At 36.0% G+C, this 23,430-nt stretch overlaps 1 protein-coding gene across 4 annotated transcripts in view; it reads left to right on the top strand.

Moving 5' to 3' along the window:
• The window catches only part of TAF2 (TATA-box binding protein associated factor 2), a 59,980-nt gene that overhangs the window by 1,315 nt on the left and 35,235 nt on the right, over positions 1-23,430 (top strand). For 3 of the 4 annotated variants that reach the window (XM_059476077.1, XM_059476099.1, XM_059476109.1), the window contains exons 2-12: positions 888-942; positions 1,708-1,868; positions 10,901-11,019; positions 12,333-12,474; positions 12,862-13,093; positions 13,423-13,607; positions 14,177-14,290; positions 15,584-15,683; positions 17,289-17,374; positions 20,860-20,995; positions 21,997-22,151. In XM_059476077.1, coding sequence (XP_059332060.1) covers positions 888-942; positions 1,708-1,868; positions 10,901-11,019; positions 12,333-12,474; positions 12,862-13,093; positions 13,423-13,607; positions 14,177-14,290; positions 15,584-15,683; positions 17,289-17,374; positions 20,860-20,995; positions 21,997-22,151 — 1,485 coding nt within the window. The remainder of the gene's footprint in view (positions 1-887; positions 943-1,707; positions 1,869-10,900; positions 11,020-12,332; positions 12,475-12,861; positions 13,094-13,422; positions 13,608-14,176; positions 14,291-15,583; positions 15,684-17,288; positions 17,375-20,859; positions 20,996-21,996; positions 22,152-23,430) is intronic. The other variant, XM_059476088.1, reaches the window with a different exon arrangement.

The raw sequence follows: 23,430 nt of genomic DNA on the forward strand, positions 1-23,430 counted from the left end.
ACACTTAATGTAAGTAACGTTGAATCTGTTTTTAGATGTAATTCTCTTATAAGAATTTTTTTATCTCATCTGAAGCAATTTCAGTTCTTAATGCACTGGATATGTGCAGATAAAGCATGATGTGCCACAGAAGTTGAATTACTTCAAGGTTTTGTCTTGAGTCATGAAATGCACTACTGTAAAGATGACACCCACTACAGAAAATTGCACAGAAATAACTTACAGGATTTTTAGAAAGTTGGCATTATATTATCTCCTACCTTTTCAATCAGTTTTATTTGCCAGGAGTTCTAATATGTCACTCAAAATTTAAGCAAATGCATTTGACTAGTATAAAATACCTATCTTGATTCATGTATTAGCATTATTTTAAATTATAAATTCTTATGGCATGCTAATTGTAAAAGCACATACTGTATCTTTTAATGTGTAATACCTGCTTATATAAATGATGTATGAGTGTCGACTTTCCACAGGTTTCTGATTGCAAGCTCATGCCATTACTGATACTGCTCATCACCACAGTGTTAGACCTGGACACTGCTATTTCTAATTCTTTATTTTTGCATAAAAATAGGTGTTGTTCAAAAATTATGTTATCTTCCTGTATTACTGGTAATGTTCATCCTGGTATGATAAGTGTTTTATTTTTTGGGGGGAGTTTCCTGACATTGTGGATAACTTCTATTCATTATTTGGTTTGGACCGCATAAAAGATTGGGACAATCATTAATAATTTTTATAGAAGTATTTTCTCTTGGCTGTATTTATGTACATATATCCTCTGTGGCTCTCTCTTAAACTGGGTTAAAGCATTATTTTAAATGCTGGCAGTTGTGCAAAACCTTACTTTGTTTTTTTTGTTGTTTTTTTTTTTCTTCCAGCACAACTCATCAGGTAGTTTGTATCAACAACATAAATTTTCAGAGAAAGTCTGTTGTAGTAAGTATTTCTTAATAAAGTGTGAAGTAGAAATTAAGTGTCTGGATTTTCTTCATACTTTTAGAGGAAAAAACTGCACTCACAAGCTATTTATGCTGTTCAGCTACTTTATATGTTATACTTTCTAATCTGATGCTTCTCATAAGTCTGTTATTGCTTGACATAAAGTTCTTTCTAACTGTGAGCACTTCTAGAAAAAGATTTCTAAATGAAAGCTGCTGCGTTGTAAATATTACAGGGCAATTTGCAGTTCAGAATTCATGCTCACACTGTGTTAGCTGATGTTTGGGATAGACTTACAGTTTCCTCCCTTGTATGTGAGTTCACTTGGGCTTTGAAGAGACTTTCATCATTTCAGGCCTAAAGTCTTCAAGGGTCTTTGTCAATTGACATATCTGTTTAAAAGCATTCTGCTTAGGTTTTAAGAATTCTTGTCTCAAATTCAAGTAGCAAAACATAATGATGCTAATAACTTGAAATCTAGTCAATAGAGGCAGATTTTCTCCAGTAAAACAGGCATGATTGTCAGTCACATTGAATTTTTTGTTTTGTCTGTTTCATTTACAGCTGCGAAAATTCACCTGTTAAATGGCATGAAAGAAAATGCAGAAAATCTAAAGGGCAATTCATTTTCCTTTTTAAATATGAAAATATCATCTTTATACCAGTGATTTTTTTAATTGTATTAGTAACAATTTTTCTGTATGTCTCTAGTTTTTAAGTTGTTAAAGATTTTACAGAAGATTTTGATTTGTGTTTTCGTAGGGTTATGTGGAACTCACAATATTTCCCACAGTGGCAAACCTGAACAGGATCAAGCTGAACAGTAAACAGTGCCGCATTTACAGAGTGAGAGTCAATGATTTAGAAGCAGCTTTCATCTATAATGATCCCACACTGGAGGTCTGTCACCATGAGTCAAAGCAGTAAGTGGTGTGTTTAAGACTCTGCACATGGAGTGTTTTCTGTTGCTCTTAAGTATAACCTATCAAGTTTTACCTGGTAATTTCCTAATGGTAACTTTTGGTCTGGTCTAATTTTGGGGAAGTATTTTGGCAATAATTTTGATTCTTACACTAGTCTTCTTTAGAGTTTCCTCTGCTCATTTATCTTTGTATTGTTTTGTGAAAGTATAAAAAAATTTTCTGTAAAGTACTTCATGGGGAAAAAGAGCCTGGGGTTTGATCTGTGTGCTTGAGACAGACACTGTGTATTCCTTTTTTCATCAATTATGCAAGAGCTTCAATAATTCGGTTTGCAAATATGGTGTTCATTTATACAGGACACTGAATTTATTATCAGAGTTATGAAATTTTCTTTGAGTTTTGATACTGAACCATTTGGGTATGTTAATTCTGTAATTCTGTTTGCTTTGTGACTTGATGTTTTTGTTGTTGACACTTTTGCTCATCATGTCAAAAATTCAGAATCCTTTATTGTAGGGATTCCAGACTGTTGTGAAGTGCTAAAAAGTAAAGCTTTTGTCCTTTCCTAAGGAATCAAACTTTCATTATTTATTGTTGTAGGTAACAGTATAAGTCCTAGAACCTGAACTCACTTCAAAATTTGAAAGGAAAAGTTTCAAATTTCTTCAACATCTCATATTGAAGAATATGTTCAAAATCATGTGGCATTCTGTATGTTCTAGGGAACTGATATGGGAAGGGGCTTTAGCAAAAGATCTTGTAGCCATTTCATTTTTGGTGAGAGCATGATGGGCAAATGTTTTCCCTGGATAATCTCTTTTGATTTGCTGGCACATTCATATTCTCACACCTTCTTTTGGCTGGCTTGGTTGAATTTACAATTTGCTGAATTGTCGAAAAACTTCTAGTGAAAGTGTTGTTTAACAGCAGCTGATAAAAAAATCAGTCCTTTAGGCTGCAAAAGACTGACTGAAATAATCCAGTCCAGGTCCCCTCAGGGTCAGGTAGAATCGATTCCACAGGGCTGTGTCCATTTGGGTTTTGAGTATCTTTGGGGATGGAATCTCTGCAGTTCTCCAGGCAACTCTGTCCAGTGTTGATGACCTTCTCAGTAAAAAGCATTTCCTCATATTCTGATAGAATTTCATGTATTTTAGCTTACATCCACTGACAGGAGCAGACACAGTGGGCATGAACTGAGACATAGGAGGTTCCCTCTGAACATCAAGAAACAGTTTTTACTGTGAGGGTGACTGAACACTGGGACAATTTATTCAGAGAGACTGTGGAGTCTCTATCCTTGGAAATATTCAAGTCATCTGGATGTGCTCCTGAGCACCTGGTTGTAGGTGACCCTGTTGGAGCTGAGGGGTTGGACTAGAGGACCTTCAGAAATTGCTTCCAACCTCAGCCATTCTGTGATTCTGTAATAACTGGAATACTGTGTAATTCCTGGAAGATGTGAAAAAGGAGCAGCATTTTAAATTATAAGAGTGAGCACTCCCATTATGTTAAAAAAGGGATTAGGAGAGAGAATTCTGTCATTTTGTGGAGAGGTGAGGAGTTTTTTGTTCAAACTATTCAAACTTAATGGAAAATCTCTGTATTTTGTAACTCTATGTTATTCATAGTTATGAAAGACAGAGGTCACTAAATATTCATAACAAAAAACTAGTATCTCAGAAGTTAAAGGCAGTGTGAGTTTCAAAATGTTAGATGAAGTTAGTTGTATTTTTCCATTGAAATACCTGGTCACAGTTAGGTAATTAAATACAGCATCTCTGCTCTTTAGGGAGGATTGCAAGCAGAATTACTAGAAATCTAAAAACTCTAGAATTAGTTCCTCAAAAAAATCATCAGTGTGTTTTCTCTGCCCTTCTTTACATAGAACTTTCTTTACATAGAACTGCTTCTAGAAACAGTGGTTTGTGACAGTAATCTTCAGTCTTTATATCTAATCATACTACTAAAACAGTAGTCTTTATATCTAATGATCTGGTCATCTCTTCCAGGTTCTCATTCGTTATGGCAAGTTTAGTGATGATGTCCTTTTGTGCCCTTGAAGCTGAACTAGCTGCAGCAATTATTTTGAGCAGGGCACAGATTAGACATGATGGTTTGTTTCTGGTCTTACAGGGATCATTACCTTTTGCACTTTTCTTAAGTAGTCTGTTGAACTAGTAAGTGGGAAATTAAGATGGTTCTTGGTAACCTGTTTATTTTAAATATTTTGTTTTCAATCTTTAGTTTTCCCTGTGATGTGTAAAAAGTATAAGTTTGGGTTATACATACAGGATTATATGTAGAAACATTTTCTTTTGTTTTGATAATACTTTTAGTTTCTTAGATATTGTTTTCTAAAAGACTTAAAATCATGGAAGCATTGAAATTGGAAAAGACCCATAAGATCATGTCAACTATCAACTCAGCACCACTATGACCAGTAAATCATGTCTTCAGGGGCCATGTCCACAAGGTTTTGAACACTTTCAGGAATGGTGACTCCATCACTTCCCTGGGTGGTCTGTTCCAACCTTTACAGTCTTGTCTGTGAAAAAAATTTTTCCAAGTAGCTTATCTGGGGCATAAGTGTTTGGAAAATTTGTTAATTTAATTTAATTCCCTACCATTTTATCAAAGTAAAGGGAGTAAGACTTCTTACTCCCTTAGTTAGCAACAGAATTCTACTTAAAATTGAAAACTCTGTACGGAGTAAAGATTAAAAAACCTGCTACAGTGTCTCTGACTTGAAAGGTTGTGTTTGCTGATAGAAGGTTAAGAGAGAAGTGGTTCACTGTTATGTTGTGCAAATTTTGGCATGCAAGAAAACAGTTAAAAGAGGATTGAGAAATTCAGCTTTATGTATGACACAATTCTTCTTCAGAATTCTGGCTTCACTATGATGTTCTTTGCTACTTCTTGGTGAGATATGTGAGATCACCTCTTTGTATTCTGAATTGAAATATTCAACTTGTTTTCAGTTGAAACAGTACTATTGGGTTTTAGCATATTTGAGGAAAAAAAATCTTTGACACGTGGTCTCTGTCATTTCACATTTTCAGTGTTGAAGAAGGTGAAACAATTTTTTTTAGTCATGTGTTTTTTCAGTTCCCCTGAATATTAGAAAAACTCTTACTAAAAAAGTAATTAAAATTTTGTGAAATTTGTAGGAAAGGTTAGAAGCCATTAATTAGCACATTAAGTATATTTTTAGCTTTGATGCCATTTTCATATCAGAATAGGTGGATGAACTTAGATAATGCAATCACTTCTTTCCTGACGGAGCAAACACCTGAACAGGGGTGTAAGGTATGAAATAATCCACAGTGCTTTACTGTGTGTACACAAGATGGCAGAGAATCCCATTTTACTTGTGCTTTTGAGAAGAGGTTCAAATCTTCTGGAGACTGCATGTAGTGTTGGAGATTGTCTGTTTGGGTCATGTTTTGTGGCTGCTGTTTTTGAATGTTACAGTTGCCTATCCTCCTCATCTTTCTTTTTCTTGTAAATTGTTGTGGTTTGATTCCGTCAGTATAAGAGAAATGAGCTTGCTTTTTCTGGGCTATACTTCTACATTCTGTGTAGAAGTCCCAGTACATATTCTGAATACTGAGACAACTGCTTGTATCTCAGCCCTATTTATTTAAAACTGGCAAGGGAGATATGTTTTTTCTTTAATCTTATGGTTGAGATTGTAAACTTTTAAATAGGTGCAGCAAAAGTTTGTGTGCAGTGGTTTGATCTGTGATAAGTGAAGTTTGTGAGGATCCTGTTGCACCTGCTTATGTGCTTCACCTTTATGAGATAATTAGGGTGCCAGGCTGAGAAGCTGTTGCATTTTACTGTTATTATTGTGTAAAGGAAGCTATGTTTTTGTATAGCTAGCTAATGTGCACATAATGCTTTCCTGTGTATTGCTGGTTAATTTGTCTTTTTTTTTAGCTTGAAGCCTGTAGTATTTAAACATTACAAATAGGAAGATGTTCTGATATCCCCTGACTTCACTGTTGCTTTAATTACAAGCAGCAGTAAGCTGTGGGAGGGAGCAATGTGGTAGCCTTAAGGGCACGTCTGTCTTGCAGTGTTTTTTCTTCTGGGAAGTCAATGATCAAGCCTTTAGACTTTGTACAAAATAGACAAATTTCTGGTGGACTGAGCATGTGTTGCCTTGCTGCAATAAATAGCCTTTATTTACACTGATATAATGCTTGTCTAATTGAAAATTCATTATAGACTTTGTTAGATATAAACAAAGTGTCGTGGCCAGGACATAATTCATTTTTGCAGCAGTCAGGAGCAGGGAAAGGCTAAGACCTGGAGATTATTCTCTACCACCTTGCCTTATTTTCCAGGGATGGGAAAGAGGCTCGCTTCCAGATCCCATAGCATGGCAGGGGGTCAGGTGTTTTCATGAGTTATGAAATGCCATATGAAATGCCGGATGAGCAATGCCATGTGAAACATTCACCTCTTTTCTCATACATATTGTCATTGGTATTGTTACTGTTCCTGTTTGTTGTCTTATTTCACTGCCTCTCTGGTAAATTGTTCTTATCTCAATCCGTAACCTTTACCTTTTGTGGCTCCAGTTCTCCTCTGCAGCCCACCAGAGAGGCAGGGTGGAGAGATGGGGTGGCACGTGGTTTTAAGTAGTTTCAATGGAAACACTAAATGGGACAATTCCTAGACCATGACACAAAGGTGCAGAGCACTTTTGAAAAGAGATGACAAAGCCCTTAAACATGACCAGGAATGAAAATCGGGTTTTTCAGCAAAGGTTCAAATCATTGTCCTATTAATAAATCACTTATCTGTGCATGTATTATATCTTTTACATGGTATATCATGTATGTACTCCAATATCAAGTGCTTATTCTATATGGGAAGCAAAGTAAAATAGTAATTGAATTACTGGTTATGAAGAGTAATGCATTACAGGCAGAGCAAATAACTTACTTGGCCAAGTTGATGTTAAGTACTGTAGGAAAACAGTGGTTTATAGACTATATGTTTGGCACATACATTTGTAGCACTGATGGAGCTACTAATATCAAATGCTATGGAAAGTTTGAAATCAATTAGTAATTTTAAAAATAAATCTCTGTAGCATTGCTTCTTTACAGTCACTCAAGCTACATGCACTTGGGCTGTAATTGTGTGTTTGTGGTGAATGCTGATAACAGAATGTATCTCTGCTGGGAAAAGACCATGAATACATATTTGTTTTTTCATTGTCAATCCACACTTAGCATTAGGAAAATTTATCATTGTTCCTTGAACTGTAACTTTTGGCATGTGCTCTGTTTTTCTTAAAATGGCCATATGTAGTTGATTGAGAATAGTTCAATCTATGAAAAGATTAATCTGTGGTACTGTGCCTTTAATGGATTCCTTTTACAATGAATCACCCATTTGAACTAGAACACTTCAAAAAAATAGAAATATAAGAATAGACTTATTTTCCATAAAATGTTAAGCTCTGGAGTCTCCCTACTTTGCTGTAAAATCATAACCTTTTCCTGTCTGTGAACACAGTGACGTTTGAAGTGTAGCCACAAGCTCATGACAATTCTCAAAGTTTGAACAAATTCTCACTGTGTAGGAAAGGGATCCCTATCAATAATAGTCAATTTTCAGAAACAGTTTGGAGTAAAATTAAACACAGTCTAACAGAACGTTACTGTGGTTTTCTGTTGCTGGCTTTTTTTTGATTACTAATAGTTCTTAGTCATACAGACTTTTTTTTAAATTGAGTTTTCCCAGTGGTATTTGTTTGCCTTTATATAAGGTATAGGGTGCCATTTGAAGGACAGCTTAAAGCAACTTTGCTCAGGGAGGTTCTTTGACCCCTCAGTATGACAGATCAACTAAAAGCTGCCTGATTAGAAAAAAATGACTTACTTTCCCATTTGACACTTTCTGCTGCATCCCTGTAGGATCATATGAACAATCTCCTTAGTGGGTGAGGGAGTAGTGATGTGTGAGTGAGGCTAGGAGGCAGCACATCAGCTGGAGTTTAAGTGGGCTGGAATTGTTCTGGAGCCATACCTGAACTTTTACTGTATTCCAGGGTACAAACTGAACCTTTTCCTTTTGAAACTTGTTGGCATTATATCCTACCTTTAGGTATAGTTAAATGTGAAAAAGGAAAAGAAAAATATATTCAAACTTGAGGTTTGTGAGTTTCTCTACTGAAATGTTCCCATTTGCTATTCAGAAGCTTTCAAGCAAAGTAGAAAAGTTTACTGCTTCTGACATTCTCGGCCATGGTAGTGATGCCAGGGAATTTGTGCACTATTATTGCCAAAGATGAAGAACTACATGAAAATATGTTCTCAATATATTTCAGAGTTTTAGCAAAATTTTTTATAGTTGCGCAAGACTCAGAATATTAAGCAGGGTGTTTGACATACCTAGACTTAGAGAATGCTGCTGGTGGCATGGTTAATTACACTTTGTTCTTCCAAGTAAGGTACTGTAATGTGGGTTGTTTTCTCTGTGAATGGAGAATGGTTAGATGAGAGCAGAATCCTGAAATGAGATCATGTCTGCTTTGTGTAGACTTCAGATTCCATGGAAGGTGGAGTCTCCAGCCAAAAGTTAATTTACTCCATTGTAGTGCTCTAATCCTGCACCTGGGTCAGGACAACGGCCAGTATCAGTACAGGCTGGGGGATGAAGGGATTGCAGCAGCCCTGCAGAGAAAGACTTCAGGGTGCTGATGGATGAGAGGCTCAGCATGAGCTGGCAGTGTTCATTTGCACCCCAAAAAGCCAGGGGTGTCCTGGGCTGTATCACCAGCAGTATGGGCAGCAGGGTGAGGGAGGGGATTCTGCTCTGCTCTGGTAAGATCCCACCTGCAGGGCTGTGTCCAGCTCTGAGGCCCTCAGCACAGAAGATCATGGAGCTGTTGGGGCAGATCCAGAGGAGCTCACCAGGATGGTAAGAGGGATGGAGCACCTGTCTGTGGGGAAAGGCTGAGAGAGTTGGGATTGTTCAGCCTGGAGAAGATAACAGCTCTAGGGAGATCTTACTGCAGCCTTTCAATACTTAGAGGGGGCTTTATAAAAAGGATGGGGCAAACTTTTTAGTAGGGCTTGTTACAGTGGGACAAAGGGTAATGGTTTTAAACTAAAAGAAGGTAGGTTTGGACCAGGTGCAAGGAAGAACTCTTACTGTGAGGGCAGTGAAGCCTTGGAACTGGGTTCCCAGTAGGTGGTAGATGCCCCATTCCTGGAAACATTGGAGGTCTGGTTGGACAGGACTCTGAGCCACCTCATCTAGTGCAAGATGTCCCTGTCTTCCCCCAGGAAACTTGGACTAGATACCTTGAGAGGTCCCTTCCAACCCAGAGTGTTCTGTGGCTCTGTGATTCCATGACTGCTTTCTGCTTGATTGTGTCCTGCTTGCGCTTGGATTCATCAGCAATACCTAAATTCTGTGGAAAAGGTGATAAGTTAGTCAAACACTTTCTCTTCAGGTATAGAGTTGTATAAGCTTTTGGAAAACTGCGTGTACTGGAGAATTAGAATTAAGAAAGACTTTGCTCCCATGCTTTAAACAGTTTAGAAATCCATTTTGAAAAAGTATAAAAGCTATCACATACAGCTATAAAAGCAGGGTTATTTTTGAACTTGACTGGTCATACTCCAGTAGTTAAATATAATCACATTAAGTAATAAGGTAATATCCTGCTCATAAGTACTTTAACAGAAGACAGATGCTTGTTCCTGCTCATTTCAGTGGAAAACAATTAATCTAAGTCATAACTGAAGTAATGATCTGAAGCAATGAAGTGAGCAGTTAATGAGCAGCTGATTTGTAGCAGTGTGGGGTTTAGATGATGGATGCTGCTACCTGTTTCCCAATAAGCATCTCCTGTGGAAAAGCAGCTTGAGTGAGCATTCAGGCAAAGCAGTCAAGTCCACACGCACCACTCACCACAGCTAGCTCAGCAAAGAGAGGCAGAAGGGCCTTTTGTATGCTAAATTCCAGCCAAGGTGTATTCCAGCACAACAAAGGGGAAATCAGGGACAGAAAACCAAGCCACGTGGTGTGCACAAGGTTAATTAGGGATCAGTGGTCTGAGGGCTCAGGGGTGGTACAGAGGGCAGGACTAAGAGTATTGCCCTACAGGGAAAATGGTGCTGGCCACCAGGGATACCACAACCAAGGAGGAGACAGGGAAAGGAGAAACCACAAGCATTGGGAACACATGGGGAATGAAAACTGGGGTGGATCAGTGCTGGGAGGCTCCATAGGGAAGTCTTCTCTTTCAGCCTAGGTGGAGGCTCTATGGTACATTCTTCCAAGGCAAGGCCCTGGGGATTTTCCTGAGGGGTTCAAAGGAATCCACACTGATACATAGTTGCTCAAACCTGATTACAAAAACTGTGTTTGCATCTTAAATAAATAATGGTACACTTTTAAAAAGAAGAATGTTTTGAAACTAAAAAGTATAGCACATATTTCTGTGTTTGTGTATTAAGGCCAGGACTCTTAACATATTTTATGTGTTATTTACAAGTGCATTTAAAAACCCCTATTTCTATCCATCAAGCTAAAGGGGAAAAATACCATTGCCAAGCTAAAATCTTACATTTAGAAAAGCAAAATAAGAGCAAGACTAAATATACGAGGATGCAGATCTTCAAGACAGAGCTTTAGAATAAAGATACAAACTTCATCCAAAATAAAACTCAGAATTTTTAATTTCCATTCCAATAAATGTAGTTATTACTCTTATTGGCGGGAAAACAACACTGAGCATTTCTCAGTTTATTGGGAGTTATTAATGTTTAAGTCTTTTTGATCACAGATCACTTCTGCAAGAGCCATATTTTAAGTTCTGGTTGTTGAAATCTAATCTTTACTCCTTTTCTCTTCCACTCCTCCTTTAAAAACAAAACAAAACACTTGGTTGTCCATGCACCTTGAAATTCAGTGCATAGAAACACAGTCTTAACATCCACAGCTGTTTTTTGTGGTTCACCACAAGTGTACTTTAAGAATTAACTGGCTATTTCTGACAGGAGGAATCTCAACTATTTCTCCAATGCCTATGCTGCCGCTGTCAGTGCTGTGGACCCGGATGCTGGAAACGGAGAGCTCTGCATTAAGGTTCCCTCGGAGCTGTGGAAACATGTTGATGGTAAAGAGACCATACTGAAAAATTAATTTAAGATGTCAGAGTTGTCAGCTACAAGTTTGCTTAGGAAGATAGTAGCTTTGAAGAAATAGATGTAGTATAACATTATTTTATGAATTTGTGACTACTGTTTCCTTTTTCCTCTCCACTTGAATTCTGAAAAATAATTTCACTTTTTAGTAATAGGGAGGAGTGTTGCAGGGCTTCTTGATACTATATACAAACGTACTCTTCGGTGGTCATGACCCCAGGAGAATACTTGGGGAAGTGGGAATAATGAAGCTTGCTGGGGAGTTAAATTGTAATTTTGAAGCTGCTTACAATATATATGGTCCAACAAAAAAATCATTTACAAGTATATAGTATATACATCTTTTTACAAAGCTCTACTAATTTTATGCCACCTCACTTCGAGGAATGGTCACTTTAAAATTGATTTGGTGTGAAAGTAGACTCCTGTATAAACTGGCATAGTAGATCCTGGAATAAGGAACCGTTTTATTAAGTTACTCTCTGGTGTGTGTATTTTCTTACCAGGATCTACTAGTTTCTTGTATTATTTCTTGCATGGTTTTATTGGTTTTTCCCATGGATTTATGAGATCTCTGAGAGAATAACACGAGGCTGACTCATGCAGTATTGTCAGATGCACCTTAATGGGAAAGACATTTTTGTTTATTTTAATTTTTGTGTAAGTTCCTGTTGCCTTACACAAGAGGAGCAAGACTAGAGGGGAAAATATTCAAACATGTATGATTTCACTTTTCAATGTTTGAATGCCAAAATATGGTGACACTTGTTGGATAAATTTCAGCCTATTCTTGGATTGCCAATCTATTAATAGGTGAGATTTCTGTGAACCTAAACCAAAGTGAAGACACTTAAGTTACAGGAGAAGTATTAACTATAATAAGAGATTTTAAGCAACTGAAAATGATAATAATATGTCTTTTAAGAATGTGCCTACTTCATAGAGTTTTTGGAGAAAATTTTTTCAGCAAGATGCCAAGATCATGGTTAGGATACAGACTGTGTAAATATGCTTTAGTGTTGGGGAATTAGAAGATGAAATGTGACACCAATTGCAGTTTTTATTAATTAGTAAAGATTTTTGTAAATGCATCTCCTATAAGTTGTGCTTAGGGAGGTCTCAGTTTTGTAAGGTTTGAGCTGTACTTTGTAAGTGGACTGGGAAGTCCATGAGAATGAAGTTATCATAGTCTTTAAAGACCTGGAGTCCAAAACTGAGTTACTATTCTACAATAACTTTCATGTAAGTTGTATATACTTACTCAGTTTTGGTCTTTGTGCTGCAGAGTTAAAAGTCCTGAAGGTGCATATAAACTTTTCTCTGGACCAGCCAAAAGGAGGCCTTCATTTTGTGGTACCAGACATGGAGGGCAACATGGCAGAAAGAGGGGCTCATGTCTTTTCATGTGGTTACCAAAATTCTACAAGGTAAGAAAACTGTCTTTGAATGTTAGATTTGTATTTCCTATTTACTCTCAAAGTGTAGGAAATACAAATAATTTCTTTTAATTATTTCAAGTTTAAAAAGTTATAAAATTTAATTTGTGCTTCAAAGGAGCTTACCGATGTGAAGTAGCATCTAATGACTAGTAATTAGAATGTCTCGTCTTTATAGCTCAGCAAGAGGTAAAGACAAAAAAGCTTGTAAAGCTTTATAAAGTTAATGTATTGTAGAAGTCAGTATGTCAACATTCATATATTCTTAAAGTATTTAGGGATATAATTTGGAACTTGAAAGAAAAATCACCTGTGAAAAAGAGTATGATTATTAAGTATAATTGATAACCATTTCCCCCCTAATCTTCACTTTTCTAGATTTTGGTTTCCTTGTGTGGATTCATATTCTGAGTTGTGTACCTGGAAACTTGAGTATACTGTAGATGCTGCAATGGTGGCTGTTTCAAATGGAGATTTGGTAGAAACTGTTTACACCCATGATATGAGAAAGAAGACTTTTCATTACATGTTGACTATTCCAACTGCAGCTTCTAACATCTCCCTGGCAATTGGACCTTTTGAAATCCTTGTTGATCCATACATGCATGAGGTAATCTTCATCAAAGAAGCCTCCTTTTTTTTTTTCTAAAGAATGACTGGTGTTTCATGTTGCAGTCAGTATATATTAGTCCAAGAACAGGTATTTCTAGATCAACCTTCATTAGTACAGCTGTATGATAAAGCTTGTCTTGTAATGCCTGCATTTAAATTTATCTCCAAAAAAAATGCCTTTAAATAAGCAGCAATTCCATTTATGTCTTAATTTATGGGGCAAATGTAGTTGAAATTGGGTTTCTTCCCTGAGATATATAATATACTTGATATTTATGTGTTTAAATATGTTTGTAGGTCTTGTAACTAATTTTCCTTTGTTTGTAGGTGACTCACTTTTGCTTACCACAACTTCTCCCACTGCTCAAACATACCACATCATACCTTCATGAGGTGTTTGAATTTTATGAGGAGATTCTTACCTGCCGCTATCCTTACTCCTGTTTCAAGACTGTTTTTATAGATGAAGCTTATGTTGAAGTAGCTGCTTATGCATCCATGAGTATTTTCAGGTTAGTATTTGAGAAAATGGCACCTTTTAAATCCACGGGCCTAGAAGCTCTAGATCCAATACTGTTGAGAAATGTGTGAAACTCTAGTTATTTTTGTAGCCTGACTGTTGGGCTTCCCAGTTTGAAAAGGCTTGTTTTTATTGACATTATGGGCTTTTAACGCCATTTCCATTTTTATCTGTTATAAAGATGTTGCATTTACTTAAAGAAAAAACTGGTGGTGATTTTCCTTCTGAATTAGAAATGCCATGCATGAAGTAGTTAATCTCAAATTAAGTGCAGAAATATGATTGTGTTTTATTTTGCTCCCGCTGGAATAAGGTATCAGGAATCCAAGAGAGTGTCACCAATTAAACTACTTAGACTCCATACAGACAGTTGTGTATAGATGATAATAGCAGGAGATCTGCCTGAATTAAGATTATTAAAAATTAAAAAATCTGTTACTATCTCACTGAAAAAACACTGAGGAAATTATTTTACTTGCTTTGGTTTTTAAGGCAAGGTCTCTTTTTGTTTCTTTGGAGCCAATGCTCATGTTGTGTTATTTTGTTTTTGTGGGGATCCAGCACAAATCTCTTGCACAGTGCAATGATTATAGATGAAACTCCACTGACAAGGAGATGCTTGGCACAGGCCCTGGCCCAGCAATTCTTTGGATGTTTCATATCCAGAATGTCCTGGTAAGTATTTTACCACAGTATTCTGCAAAAAATGGGGAAGATCTAGGAAGTTCAAAGTTTAATTCGCAAATTGCATTTTATCAAAAAAATAAGTCAAACAGTAATTGTAGAAGAAAGCAAAAATGGGAAAAATGTAAGAATAATAAGCTCAATAAATGAGAATCCATTAGTATTTTTTTGTTGTTTTGAAAGGAGAATAAAAGCTCCTTTTGAGAGATAAAAGCTCCAAAGATTGTATAGATTGAATATATCTTCCTGAATGTTGTAGTGTGCTTTGGTGTCTGAAAATTTTAGAAAGCTGATTCTTTTGCATTATCAATTTCTGTTAGATATTTTGGATGATGAAGTACAGCCTGCATGCAAAGTACTTATGGAGCACAGAACTAATAAGTTAAGTTTTTCAGGGAGGAGAATGCAGAAATTAGTGTCAAATAGGAAAATACCTGCTAAGGTGGCTATAACTCCATGTCTCAGAAAACCTCTCCAAATTGCTCTTGCAGTTCTGATCAGTATTTATCTTAAATCCTTTTGCATGCAGTTTACTTACTAGGGAAAAGTAGCCCATTACTTTTTTTAATGGCAAAAGTCTATGTCCCAGAGCATATTTGTCTTAAAAACAAGGGAAATCAACATGTTCTTAAATTGATGTTTGTACTGTTGTAATTTCTGTGGCTCTTTTCTTTATTTCTAACCTACTTCTGTGATGAAGGCAATTTTTTGCATCCTTCATTACTCCATTTTCATATGTTCTTGTTCTGTTTACTTCATCATATCCTGTGTACAGTGTCATTTTTCTGTTTAAGGTTCTAGTCATGATCATGATCTAGTTTTAGTTTTTGTCTATTTTTTCTCTCTTAGTACATAACTTACAGAAGGTGTGTTTAAAAGGGGGTTCACCAAATTGTGAGATAGGTATTTTGTCTACTTGCTGTCCAGGCCTTCTGCACTTCACAGAGTTGTGTATCAGGAAGTAAAGATCATATTGATTAGCAGTTGCCTTAACTTTAGTGTCCATTTCCACCTGTTTATTATTATTGTTTCAGCTAAAATAGGTTTTATATTTTAATCTGGATTTCTGTGGTAAAAGTTTAGTTTTCACTGACTTTTCAGTTTCATTGGTTCTGTCCAGGTGCCATGTTCCATAAATGGGTTAGCAGCTCATCAGACTTCTGTTGACTTAGAGAAGTTATACAACCTCTTGAAATTTTTGGCTATTTTTGAGCTGGTCAGAAATACCATCCCTTACAAAATATCCTCTGAAGTGATATAATTCATGTTTCTTTCTTATACTAGGTCAGATGAATGGGTGCTAAAGGGAATCTCTGGTTATATTTATGGCCTTTGGATGAAAAAAACCTTTGGTGTTAATGAGTATCGCCACTGGATTAAACAGGTAACATCATAGCATTTTCTATACCTTTCAGACATTTTGCATCAAAGAAAATACAGTATAAAACCTGAGTATAATATAGCTTTGCATTGCAATCTAAAGACCTTTATAGTAGTGACAAACCTCAGAGCTAAAATATTTTTACCACTTGCTGCAAGGAAGAACACCAAGCATACAAACCAACATAGATTTTTGTGACTGACATATGAATAATGAATAATAATTGTTGTTGTCTCTCCATGCAATCAGTTTTCCTCTTTTTGTTTGGACTCCTGAACAAAAAAAAAGAGTCAAAAAAAGATACTACTTTTGTAATATTTAGAATAGAATATAGGATTCATAAGAGTTTGTATTTGGTGAATGTCTTATACTGTGATGGCTATCCATATAGCTCAGAAAGGCTCAAGTATTAGCTAGGATCAGTGGTGTTTCAGGTATCTTTTAGTATCATTAAAGTACTAAATGAAGTAATGAAACAGTACAAAACTGCCTGTTTGAACTGATTTCTTTTCTTGGAAAAAAAATTTCTATCTAGAACTTACATTTCCAAATGTAATCTTTGAGACAGGTACTTTCTAGTGATAGCAGCAATGACTCCTCATTCTTTGCAAGTAACATTTACTCACAAAAAGATAGGTATCTTCTTTCTCTCATCACCTTCTCTTACTCTCCCTATTCCAGAAAGTAAATCCTAACTGTACTTGCTTCATTTACATCCCTTACTCACCTGGGGACCCAGTACCATGTCCTTCTCTGCCTAATGCTTATTCAGTTCACCAGTCTGGTGTTTTCTGTGCTAGAGGTGTGGGTGCTGCAGCGAGCAGTAGAACTGGGTGGAGGTCTTTTGGAAGAGTTCACTGCTGTCTGCAGCAGAAGTTGCTCATGTTGTTCCACATCTGTCCACACTAAACCAGAGGTGTCCACGTAGAATTTGAGGTGCTACTGTCACAGGCTCCAGTTCTGCCTTTTTCCTAGTGTATTACCAATATATGAAAGTGTGCAAGTTGATATGTATCAATAAATCTCAACACATATAAACATTTGGAAGATCTTTACAGTACACTGTAGACAGGCATCAGTTTCCATTTCCTGTCCTTAAGCTGACACAACTTGATTCATGTTGACTTTTGGGTGACAAAAGTCACCCTTACAAACATCCTGCCTTAAGGTGTGCTTGCTAACCTGGCATCACACAAGTTCAGACCCGGCACAGAGCTTGGGCCAGACATATATATATGTTTATTTATATCTATATTTAATATATTGTATTTATTTGTGTGTGTGTAGCTGTTGTTGTTTTCCACTGCATGAAATACTGATCGCATTTATTTATTTTGGTCAAAGACAACTTATTTATTGAATAATAATACTCTGGTTATAAGGTAGTTCAGCACTGTTGGGCATTAGCCCCCTGTTAAGCCCCTGAACAAGTATGAAATACTAATTTCTACTGTTTTATTATTGTTTGTCATTTGAGGAACATCCCTGATTTTAAAATACTTATCCAAACTTATTAGGAGGTATGACTTGAACAATATTAAAACTTTCCTGTCTTCTTTAAATAATTTTTCTGCTCTTCAAAATTATGCTTATGTATTTTGTTCTTAGGAGTTAGATCAAATCGTGGCATACGAACTGAAGACTGGAGGAGTTTTACTGCATCCAATATTCGGAGGAGGAAAAGAGAAAGACAAGTATGTTTATTTAAGCTGCAAGTCATTGCAGGGTATGTTTTTATGGGGCCATTAATATATGCCTTGGGTGTGTTGTGTAGCACAAGGCCAAAGGCTGAAGATGTCAAGCTGCCCGAGGCATGTATTACCAGTCCCATAAAGTACATCTTGAGTATATTCTAACTGTTGGGGTTTTTTTTCCTTTCAATTTGAATCTCAAAGGAAATGAAGCATAATGAATGTTTTTAATGCTGTTACGAAACTGCTTTTTAGTAAGAGGATAAGAGAGAACATGGAGCCAGAATTTTGATGTGAGCTGCTTCTGGAGTGATTAGTGATTTTCAGGCTTTTTCATGGTATCATCAGCTTTCTATTTCTTTGCTCTTTTTTCTTTCTACTCTCAGATACCACCTTGTAGTCTTAGACTGAGATTTCGTAGTATATTGGGGGTAGAAAATTATTAGATCAGTCATCTGTGAAGTACTGTTAGTTACCAGTGGGAACTGGCTGGGTTTCTATTTTCCCAATAATTGTAGCTTCGGTGTGTCCAGCTTAGAATTTCTGATTCCCCTTCCCTCTCTTGTAGTACTCCAGTACTACCTACTGAGAAGTGCTAAACACTGGAGGTGGAAAATACTGCTACATGTCAGATCATTAAGTTGATATGGGTTTCAGTGACAAACTTGCTGGGTTCTTCTTTTCTTGCAAATGTTGATCTCCATTTAACACAGCCTCACAAGAGTTGCTTCTGGAAACACACAAGCAGCCTGTGCACAACTGCAAGGTTGAGCCTGTGCAGGTAAACTACTATGTCAACTTCTGTTCTTTACTGCACAGAAGCCCTTGTCTTTGGAAAATACAACCAAAATTGTCTATAACAGTGGTTCTTTCACACTTGATAGTGTGCAAATCCGTATTTTGTTAATTTAAAGTTAAAACTCTGGGTTTAGAACTGAATGAATTTTGAAAATCACTACATTCATAGTAATAAGATCAGTTGACACTAGAGATAAGGGGCACATTTTTAGATAAGGAAATTCACTAAAATCAAAATCTCTTTCTAACTCTTAATTTTACTAGTTGCACTATATTTATTCTAGAATTGGACACAAATAATTGACAAAATCTGTCGAAGTGCTCTTAAAGTTGTGTTTCCTTGCTGTGATATATTGTTGGAAACTGTTTCTAGTTATTTTACTACTTCATTGTGTTGCAGCTTGTTAATAATAACCACAGCATCACTTAAGTATGAATTACAACTTGCTGTTCTTTGTAGATTGCTATGTAAATTATGGATGTGTTCCTGATTCTGAGAGATAATTTGTATTGAAGGAAAGTATTTTCATAATGGGGCCTAGAACATTTTTCTCCAGTACATTCTATGCATTTCATTTCTTTGTTCTACTTGTTATGATACAGCTGGCAAAGGTATTTGCAGCACAGCAGTTCCAATTAATAATAATATGAAGGAAATTTGTGTTAAGTAATAATCTCATTTTTCAGCTAAATTAGAAGTAAAATATAATAAATCATCAGGGGAAATAAAAACCGAAAACCCAACTTCCTTCAGACACACAAATTAATTTGTGTGCAAAACAAAGGTCTCAGATTCTTCCTGTTTATGTCTGGTGTAGTACCGACACTGCACTCCAGAGTACTTATTCTAAAAGTCAAAGTCCCAGAGCCTGGGAAAATGCAGGAAAGAAAACTGCAGATTAACTGCTGTGTGGATGAAAGCTTCAGAGGGAAGCTTTGTGTGTAACCTTTTCATTTCATGTCCTCCTCTCTCAGACTGTGGTTCTTTTCAGCCTTTGATTGTGCTGGTACCACCCTACTGTAAAAATTAAAAACTTTGTTTCATATGGAAGAAGCTTACTAACAGGCTTTATATGGAATGGCTGGACTCTTTTCAGGAGCATGAGCATTATAAAATTCTGTGGAAAAGGTTCTTCATTGTCTCCTTTGACAAAGGCTCTAGGTCCATATTGGTAATTTTAACACTGTTTTGGTGCCAGTTCAATAAAATAATGATTGAAGAAAAATATAATCTGAAGAAACGTATTAATATTGAGTGAACTACAAGATGTAACTGTCAAATGCAAACTTGTGTCAGTTTGTTTTGCAGTTAAATAATGTAACCAGTACCAAAATCAATCAACACTTAGTAAATTTAAAAAGAGATCTTGGAATTGTGCGTACTGGCTCAGTTGTAATTTGCAAGAAAAGAATTTTACAAAAGTCAATCAACTGTATAATTTGAAGCTGGATAAATAGTTTTTATTCTGAGACCAAATTATTATATAATGTCTGAGCCACAACCTCAGTTTCCTCCTTGAATTTCAATTCTTTCATGGTTATTAATCCTTCCCTACCTCAGAATAGAGAAGTATCCAGAATAACAGGAGAGTTGTGATAAGGAGAGCTTCAGCAATGCTTATCAACTACAAAGAAAGAGTTAACCTACATCTTTTCACAAAATTACTGTACCTTAGAAGGGTAATACTTGCTTAAATTTAGAAACAGTTCTCTTTTTGTATCTTCTTAAGATGTTTAAGCAGATACTCATGAGCAAAGTCAAGAGATTCTCCCAGTACATAGAAGAATGGAAAAGTTATGAAGTTATTGCAGCTACCTTGGTTCTTGCCATCTGAAATATTAAGGGCTGCAGTCAAGGAGCTAAGTGCTGGTACTGTCTTTCTAGAACACTTGCTAGTGAACCTCAGCAAACCTGGTTTCTTCAGATGTGTGTTACTCATTCATGGAAAACTCAGATGTCCTGTGAAAAATACTAAAAGAACAAACATAGCAAAGCAACATACAGTTGCCATAGGCTTGGTTCGTCAAGAAAATTAAGTCAGACTATTAATAATTTCTTCTTCTCAAATAAGAGTCTCTTTAAAAGGAGGCAAAAAAGTCTTCTTCTTCTCAAGGATTAAATATTACCTGCCTAGTGTTCTTTGCCATGTTACCTGATTTAGAAGATACCAAGTTTGCCAAAATATTGAAAGATAAAGTTGCTAACTAAAATAAAAGGAAAGAAATTCCTTACATCCATTACATGAAAGTATTCTGTGAATTGTAAAACTCCTACTTTTCTTGAATTGCAATAATAGTTTATTTAAATACAAAATATTTACTATATACAGTCACTATTAAATGGAAGTGGTGCAGGAAGATTGCTGATTCATGAGTAATTTCCAGACTCAGTCACAGGTTCCTTGCTCAGTGTGCTGGTGCTCCCATTGTCTCTACAGCCCTAGACATTATTATGCCAGCTATCTTGTGCCATTAATCTCTGTACAGTACTTGCTGTATGCCAGGTACATACACCCCTGTCACCTCTCTGGATAAGTGTGTGGTCATATTCAGAGTGCCATGATTTGTAACTGAGGCAGTACAAGAAATTCTAAGTAATTGGTGCAGCTCAAAGCTTGGTTGCTCAGGTACATTTTAAATTTCATTCAATAAAATGCAAAATAAAAGTTTTTTTGATTTTTTTTTTTCAGCCCTGCTTCACATTTACATTTTTCTATCAAACACCCCCATACACTGTCCTGGGAGTATTACACGATGTTCCAGTGTAAAGCACATCTTGTTATGAGACTGATTGAGAACAGAATTAGCATGGAGTTCATGTTACAGGTAGGTATTTAGATGATTATGTGGAATATAAAAACTCCTTGTCTTCAATTGCATTTCTGTTCATTAAACAGAGTTCAGAGAAGTAGAGAACAGGTCATCATAGGATTCCATCTGTGGTTTCAGTTTTAGCAGGACTGCACAAACATTTGGTCATTTGGGTTAGGATTCTTATGCATAACTTACAGTACTTTTTATATGGTGCATATTCTCTTTAATCTTAAGGTGTTTCGTTGGTTTGGGTTATTTTGATTTGTTTTTAACACTGAGAGCCAGTTTTCCTGTCCCTGACTGGTGTTGCTGTGAGCTAACCTAATGAAGTTATAAATAATGAGAATCCAGCTCCAGATCTCTCATTAAATGAAGTTTTCAGTGCTAGATGAAACTTAGATGCTTGTATTAGAGAAGCATTTGAATAGAAGATTGTAATTTTATTCTGAAATACTGAACTTCTGCAGAACTGTAGTTTCTCTTCTTCACTAATTATCTTTTGTGACATACTTTAAAAAGAATAGGGTGCTACAAATAAACAGTTAAAAATTAGTGATATTTTCTCATCTGCTTCAGGTTTTTAGGGGGTTGGGAGTTTTTGCCTTGGTTTGAGGTTATTTTTAAGGAAAACATACATTTTATTGTGCTAGAGCTATTTTAGGTGGTGGTCAGGTTGAAAATACTGCAGAGAATCTGATGAATGTTTAATTTCTGAAAAAGAAGATATAGTCAGTGATTTCTTTTACTGTAGATAATTGTTGAAAGTTGATGATCTTTTAATGGATTTTGTATATGTATGTGTAACTTGGAGGAAGATACATTTGGACTGAAAATTTCTGATACGGTCAAGCAAATAATTTCCTGTAAAGTCTTTATTTTGCAAAACTTTTTTTAAAGCCAGTTATCAGAAAGTGAGTTTATTGACCTTTAGTTGCAATTAAACAGAAATTAAACAGAAAAGCTTATTTTAAATATAAGTGTTTAGGGAAAGTAATAACTTTTTATCATTTTAGGTTTTCAACAAGTTGTTGAGTCTGGCCAGTACTGCTTCATCTCAGAAGTTCCAGTCACACATGTGGAGTCAGATGTTGGTTTCCACATCTGGGTTTTTGAAATCTATCTCAAATGTCTCAGGCAAAGACATCCAACCTTTAATAAAGCAATGGGTGTATCCTTTTTATTCTTGGTCTGGATTGTTAATATGGAAAATGAATTTGTTTTTTTAATTGGCACAATCAAAAGAATGTGAAGAAGGGCACGAAATATTTTTGCATAAAACAGTTAAGTACATTATTCTGTGAATTAGATACATGTGTGAGCCACAAGTTCGCAATCTTTTCATAGTCCTTTGAACTGCACTGGCTTTTCTACATGTTCTTTACTAGAAGGGATTTCATTATTTTAAGTTTTCATTTGAAAGAAACACAGGAACTCTGCTGGAATTTAAGGCCAAATTATACTAAAAGGATTCCAGAGGACACTGCCCATAGAAATATGCTGAACTGGGACATGGAAAATCCTATAGTCTGGTGCATTTTAATATGTGATTTCCAGTAAATCACCATGAAATTAGTAACCTAAAGCACAGACTATTAGTTTATATACTTTAATAGCTTGGTAGCTTGTGTTAATAGTACAGTTTCAGGTAAAATAAACCTCTGTGTGTTGATTCTTCAAATTTAAGTGATATTAGTCAAGAAACAGGGTTTCTTATTTTGAATTGATATGAGGGGCAATTTGAAGTGACTCCGTTTAGCAGGTTTCATTGTTAGTTTTATTTAATGTGACTCCAGGCTAGAGTTGTATGTGACTGCAGCAAAAACTTACCTTACTGTTGTAACAGACAACAAAAGAAGGTATTTAATTTGAGCTGACTCAACAACATTCATGCATCTCAATATCTTAACTAAAAAACACTATATAATTAGTATTTATAGAGTAATTTTTGAGATTAGTATTTTATTTGCATCAGAAGTGTTCATAAAATATAAATACACATTATTCTGATTTACATACCTTGCTGTGCCAAGCACTTAAGAAAAATAGGAGTTCTGTGTTCTCACTGCAGTGACAGCTAAATGTCAGCATTACTATCTGAGCTGGGTGAATCTTAACTGCATCTGTTCTGTAAGGAAGAAAGAATTGTACCTCACACATTTGGGGATTATTTTCACCTTTTCCATACTTCGGCCCCAAGGTTGATCCTGGTAACTATAACTTGTATTTAATTCTGTGATTGCAACTTCCCTAGCATGTTTCAAACACTGCTATTCCTGTGACAGTGGATTTCCTACCCTGTAAGATCCTATGATCTTACAGAAGGTCTTCATGTTGTTTGGGAGATCTTACTGCTGTTAAGTAGTGCTGGCTGTATTATGCCATTAGCAAGGGTTGTGTTGATGCTGAGTGTAAACCTCATGCTGAAAAAACACTAAAAATGTCTTAAA

This window comes from Ammospiza nelsoni, chromosome 1 (genome assembly GCF_027579445.1).
Source record: "Ammospiza nelsoni isolate bAmmNel1 chromosome 1, bAmmNel1.pri, whole genome shotgun sequence".
NCBI lineage: Eukaryota > Metazoa > Chordata > Aves > Passeriformes > Passerellidae > Ammospiza > Ammospiza nelsoni.